Source organism: Haliaeetus leucocephalus, unplaced genomic scaffold, assembly GCF_000737465.1.
Source record: "Haliaeetus leucocephalus isolate CR32 unplaced genomic scaffold, Haliaeetus_leucocephalus-4.0 Scaffold197, whole genome shotgun sequence".
NCBI classification, from domain to species: Eukaryota; Metazoa; Chordata; class Aves; order Accipitriformes; family Accipitridae; genus Haliaeetus; species Haliaeetus leucocephalus.
In genome coordinates this window covers 576,037-581,969 of record NW_010972633.1, presented here as the reverse complement: position 1 = coordinate 581,969, position 5,933 = coordinate 576,037, and the positions used below count along the sequence as shown (strand labels likewise).

The 5,933-nt window shown below is 72.0% G+C and overlaps 1 protein-coding gene across 4 annotated transcripts in view; it reads right to left on the bottom strand.

The window, feature by feature from the left end:
• Positions 1 to 5,702, bottom strand: part of DNMT3A (DNA (cytosine-5-)-methyltransferase 3 alpha) — a 36,790-nt gene extending 31,088 nt beyond the window's left edge. For 3 of the 4 annotated variants that reach the window (XR_774249.1, XM_010565884.1, XM_010565885.1), the window contains exons 1-2: positions 5,528 to 5,702; positions 66 to 170 (exon numbers count right to left, since the gene is read on the bottom strand). Coding sequence is in view for 3 of the 4 variants with exons in the window: in XM_010565884.1 (XP_010564186.1) it covers positions 66 to 170; positions 5,528 to 5,596 (174 nt within the window). In the remaining variant the exon portion in view is untranslated. The remainder of the gene's footprint in view (positions 1 to 65; positions 171 to 5,527) is intronic. The other variant, XM_010565887.1, reaches the window with a different exon arrangement.
• Between the last annotated feature and the right edge of the window lie 231 nt (positions 5,703 to 5,933).

Sequence of the window (5,933 nt, the reverse complement as noted above, 5' to 3'; positions counted from 1 at the left end):
GGCCCCGTGGGGGGACGCCCCGCCGCCCCCCACCTGGCCCCCGCGCCCGGCGCCCGCTGGCTCACCTGGGCATGCTTGCGCTTCCGCCCGGGCCGCCCGGCTTTCCTCATGGGCGTCCCCGGCTCCTGCTTCTCCTCCTTGCTCTGGTTCTCCTCAGGCTCCTCTTCCCCCTGCGAGCCGGAGACAGAGAGGACGGTTACGCCGCCAGCCCCGGGGCTGGGCAGCCCCGGGTCCTGGGCACGGCTCCGCTCCCGCTCGGCGCTGGGATCGCCGGCACCGTGGGTGCACCGCAGAGGGCCGTGCGTGGCCGAGCGCCTGGCCAGTGAGGCAGGAGCGCTGCCGGCATCACCAGGCCAGCGGCCCCCAGGGCACCATTAGAAGGGCGATTGCGGCTTCTGCCAGGGCGTGGGCCGCGGCGTGAGCTGCCGTGGGGCTGGGTGCCTTCACTGGGTGAGCCCTCCTGCACCGTGGCCCTGTGTGGTGGCTGGCTCAGGGGTATGCGCCTGCTCCTGCAACCCACCGGAGGCCTGTGTCTGTGGGGCTGGGGGCTCCTGCACCGCAGCATGCGGAAAGGGCTGCGTGGGCCCCACGGCACGGCACAGCAGGCCTGCAAGGAGCCATGCGGCTCCCTGGGGACGAGGGCAGGCAGCAGGAGACAGGGCGCCCTCAGAGCAGGCAGGCAGCTGCCTGCTTCACGGTGCCGCCTCCGGCGTGGGTGCTTCGGGGGACCTCACGCCCCTCTCCACACTCTGCCCCAGAGCAGCTGCCAGCGCCCCGCTGCTCCGTCCCCCCCTTCCCGGCGCCGTGCCCCAGCCCCGGGTGCTGTCAGGGCGCACGCGCCAGCACGGGTGGTGGAGCAGGAACGAGGCCCCGGGAAATAAACCTGCTCCCCATGCTGGGGCTGCAGCAGCCGCCTGAGGACCGCAGCGTGCCGGGGGCCCCCCCCTTCCCTGCTCAGGGGGCCCGCGCCCAGTGCTGCGGCACGGCAGGGGGATGTGCATGCGGGCTGAGGGCTGCGCCGGATCCCCGGCGTGTCCCACGGCGGCGGTGGCGGCAGCGGGGCCGGTTTCACCTGAGCCCCAGAAGGTCCCGGCGGTGGCAGCAGCCAAGGCAGGAAGAGGCCGCGGAGGGGGGAGCAGGGGAAGGAGGAGAGGCCGGCGGGGGGCTGGCGAGGGAGAGGCCGGGGAGGGGATGGGGCTGGCAGCCAGACAGCGCCGACATCCAGCTGCACTCGCACGGCCCCGCAGGCGCCAGCCCCGGCCGCATTCCTGCCCGCTGCTGCCCTCCTTCCCCCTTGGGCTGGGGCAGTTGCAGGTAGTGCTGCCCACAGCACTGCCACGCTGCAGCCGGCACATTCCCGCTGGGATCCAGTCCAAAGGTCCTGTGGAGTTGGGATGTGCCATGCCCCGTGGCCATGGTGCCCCATGGCTGCAGTGCCCCACAGCCACGGTCCCCCAGACCAGCTCCCTCCGTGCCGCCCACCGTCCGCCCACCCAAACCCAGCCTGCATCCCCCCGTGCCCCCGTCTCCCCCTGCCTGGGGCCGTGCATGTGGGATTGCACGGGAGCCATGTGCCGGTTTGTCCCCAGCCACTATGGCGGCCTGCCGGGACCACACTCGCCCCAGCCCCGTCGCCGCATGCCACTCGCCTGCGCGTGGGGCAGGGCAGCCCCCAGCCCCCTGCCAGCCCCGCAATGACTGTGCCCAGGCCCGGCACCCACCAGCACTGCGCCACGGACCGGGAAGCCAGGGCCGAGCAAGGAAAGGCGGCACCTCGGCACCCGGGAGCTCAGCCCCGGGCTGAGCCCTGCTCCCCACGCAGTCCTGGGCGGAAAGTTTTGGGACGGGTCCAAGGACGACGTCAGGATCGTGGTTCCTCCCGATGCAGGAGCCAAACGGGGTCCCCGGGCGGGGGGAATCCTGGGGGTCCCTGCCCTGCAGGCCCGCTGGGGGGGGGAACAGAGCGAAGCCCCCCCTTGCCACGGCCACAGGGACCCGCCTTGCCAAACCACGCGGAGCTGCACTTTGTCCCAGCTGGAGCCGCCTCCGGGTGTTCAGCCCCGGTCCCACAGTGCCGGGATGGCCCTGCAGCCATACAGCCTGTCCCTGTGGTGAGGCCGCGCTTCATCCAGCGCCACGGGGAAACGAGCAGCTCCTGCCACTGCTGCCAGTGCCGGGGCACCCGGCAGCGCCAAGGAGCCTGGGGGGGGCCCAGCCCAGCCCCGCTGCCGGCAGCAGGAGTGCCACAGCAGAGGCGAGCCCCCTGACACCCGTCCCCTTGCTGACGGTGCCGCCCCAGGTGGCTGTGCATGGCTCCAGCCAGCTGCCCCACACCACGCGCTGACTTTGGCCAGGCCCCGGCAGTGTTTACGCTGGATGTAAAGGAAAGGTACGGCGGGGTGTCAAGTGCATGGCACTGGCACACAGCCTGTGCCGGGCAGCCGATCCTCCTGCGGCTGGGGGAGGATGCGGCCGGGGAGCACCTGGTGGGTGCCAGTGAGGCGAGGGGGGCCCTGGGGAGTGCTCTGCAGGGTGCCCAGGCAATGTCGCCTTTCTGGAGGGGCTGCAGTCCCCTGGGGGGGGGTCTCTGTGCTGCCCCAGCCCTGTCTCACCACCCAAGTGGCAGCAGCAGGCACTGCTGTGATTCCTCCCATGGCCTGGGCCCAGCCCTGCCCTGTGCTGGCGAGACGGTGCTGGGCACAGTGCCCTGCCTACGAAAGCAGCGGCCAGCTCCTGCCGTGGTGTGCGGGACCCTCCGGCGCTGCCCCTGGCGCTGCCCCCAGCCCCCCAGGATCGGTGCTGAGGGCTCCATTCTGCTCCCCACACTGCTGCACGCACCCGGCACGTAGAGCACCGGTGGGGCAGCTGGCTTGAAGGACGCTGCGGTGGTGGTGGGGCAGCGGGGGTCCCCGCTGCAGAAACAGGAGGTGCCCCCAGCGCGCACGGGAACAAGGCGAGCTCCCCGCGAGCCGTCCCCACCGCTGCAAACACAGGGCAGCCCCGCCACGAGGCTCAGCACAGTGTCCACAGCACTGAGCTGGGGAACACGGAGCCTGGGACAGCACCGGGGCTGCAGGGACCCCCCAAGGCTCAGCTGGCACCCCAAAAGTGGGGCAAGTGCCTGAGAAGCAGGGATGCAGCCCAGGCGCAAGCAGGGCTGGTGCAAAGGGCTGCGAGGGGGATCTGCTCCCCCCGGCCCGGTGCAGGGGTGCCGGTGCCGCAGCCCCTCGCTGCCTGCAGCCAGCTCGGAGCTGAGTCATCTCCCCATACATCACCCCGCTCCCCTTCTCCCCAGGGCTCGGCCAGGCGCGGGGCTGCATGGCGCGTCCCCGATGCACCGCGCTCCTGCGCCGCTGCCAAGCAACAACCCAGAGGGAAACCACCGCCGAGGAGGAGAGCTGCTGCATGACGCAGTGCTGGCTCCGCAGCTGCTGCACCGGGTCCCAGCTCCTGGCTGCGCCGGGCCGGCAGCGAGGCGGAAGCCGGGAGCCCTTGGTAGTGGGGGGAAACCAGGCCGGTGGGGCAGGAGAAGGTGGGTGCACAGACACCCCCCACCTTGCACGGGAGCTGGAGCTCAGCCTCGCCGGGTCTGTGCTGAAAGCAGCCGGCACTGCCGCGACCCACAGTGCCATGGGCATCAGGGGATGGCCTCGTCCTCCTGGCCCCGCAGGCAGTGCGCGTCCCTTCGGCAGAGGTGACCTCCGCGCGTGGCCCCGGGGGAGACGATGCCGTGTCCCGGCGGGGTCAGGCCAGGACAGCGCTCAGACAGGCGCGCTCACAGCGTGCTTGCTGCCAGCCCACGTGGGTCGCTGGCACCGCAGGGACCGGCACCGGTTCTGCTTTCGAGGGTGAGCAGAGCTGCACCGCAGGCACTGGTTTCTCCCAAGGCTCTTCCAGGCGGTCCCCCTGGCACCGCGGCCCTGCGCCCCGCTCTCCAAGTCAGCTCTGCCACGCACCTCCAGAACAACACCAAAACACAGGGTGGGCTGCCGCGTCCACCTCCTGAGGGCTGCCCTGCTGCCTCGCTCATACTCCCGGTGCCATGACCCACGCAGGTGGGCTCGGCCGCATGCACACGCTCCGGCATAACCCGCCATGGGGGAAAGCACGAGACCGACCGACCGACCCCAGGTTTACTCATACCCGCCAGCCGTACCAAGAACATGCCGGGCACTTCCCAACAGACATGGGGATCAGCCCCTCCAGCAGCCAGGAGCGATGGCCAGAGGACAGGGAGCACCAGCACCGGAGGCACGGCGCAGCCGCCACGGCTGAGCCAGCCCGGAGGAACTCAGATGACCCCGACCCTGCGCTGCCCGCAGCGGGACAGCATCCAGCTGGCTGCCAGCCCCAGTCCCCACGCCTTGACCAGGGCAGGCCCTGCCCCTGCACCCGCCGATACGCTTCTCCTCTCCACGGGAAGAGCAATGCCTTTGCTGGCACTGGGAGCAGCCGCACCGGTCCAGCATGTCCTTGTGCGGCGAGGACGCCAGGGAGCACCGAGGATGCGGTCAGAGCCTGCCGCCCGCCCTGGCTCAGGCCTCCCCAAAACCAGCACAGCCCCTCGCCTGCCCTGCCCTACATCCACGGTGCACCCCCAGCCCCCCCGCCCGGCCCCCGCTCAGCCCTGCTCCGTCCCACAGCAGGCAGGGTGGTTTGGGGCACAGCCCTCCCTGCAGAGCTGCTCTTTGGCTGGGGAGGCAGGGGGGACATGTACCAGGGATGGGGGTCCATCCGCCGGGGCCATGAGCCCCTCGCACGGCGCAGTGATGAGAAGGCGAGTGTGCACCGGGTGCCACTTGGCACGGAAGGGGGTCCTGCCTGAGCCCGAGCGTTGCACATGGGGAGGCAGGAGGACGTGCAGGGACCCCTGACCCCCTGCAGCAGGCGGGACCCCCATGTGGGGGGAGCAGGACTGGCAGGAGGGCTCGAACCTGGCAGTGGTGAGGCTATGGGGCCACCTCTTGATTCACGCCCCGCGTCCCCTTCCCGCTGCCCCACAGCCCAGGACACGTACCCACCACGCACCCCATCGCCACCCACCCAGCCCCAGAGCCGGGGCAGCACCCAGCCTTGGGGATGCCCCCCCGACCCTGTGCTCTCTGCCATTGCGGCAGCCCCCTCCCCGCAGCTGGGCTTGCCCCGGCCCTGGCCGCCGCTGGGAGGTGACGGCAGGACTCTGCTTCCCTGTCCCCTCCCCGCACTCCCCCACCGCCAGGAATAGCTCAATCCTCGCTAATCCCAGCTGCGGCTCAGGGCTCCCCCCGCCCGGCACCGCGCTCCCCACTGCAGCGAGGGGGGGAGTGGGGCTGGCACACGGCGGTGGCGACCCTGCACCCCCTTTTCCCGCACGCCTGCCAAGCCAGCGTTGGCCAGGAATGAACTGGACCCCCTGGAGCCCACCGCTGCCCTGGCACCGGCAGGAGCAGCGCCAAGCCCAGCGACGGGGATGGCCGTGGCGCGAGCAGGGCCCCCCCCGGCAGGCCCCCGCCTGCCGAGAGCCAGCAGAGCCACGGCGGGACCCTACCTTGTGCGTGTCAAGCGCCTCGCGGTTCGGAGCGGGGCTGCTGGCGTCGAGGGTCCCACTGGACGGCATGGTGGGGAGCGAGGGCAGGCGCCTGGGACCGTCGCCTCTTCAGCACCAAAGCGGACCCCGCCGCCGCCGCGCTCCGGCTCTCTGCGCCAAGGAGGGGGTCCGGGAGCCGTCGCCCGCTGCAGCGGCCAGCCCCTGCGTCCTGCCGCCTGCCTGGATCCTCCTGCCCCTGCGGGAAGCAGAGAGGGCTGGGGTGAGGGGGGAGCGCTGGCCCTGCCGCCCCCCGCCCGTCGCCCCGTGCCCCGGCCCCCGGCAATTATTAACACGCCACAACCTTGACTCAGCCGGGCTGGGCCAGGCCGTTGTCCCCGGCATCGCCTCCGGCAGGCGGCGGAGCCCC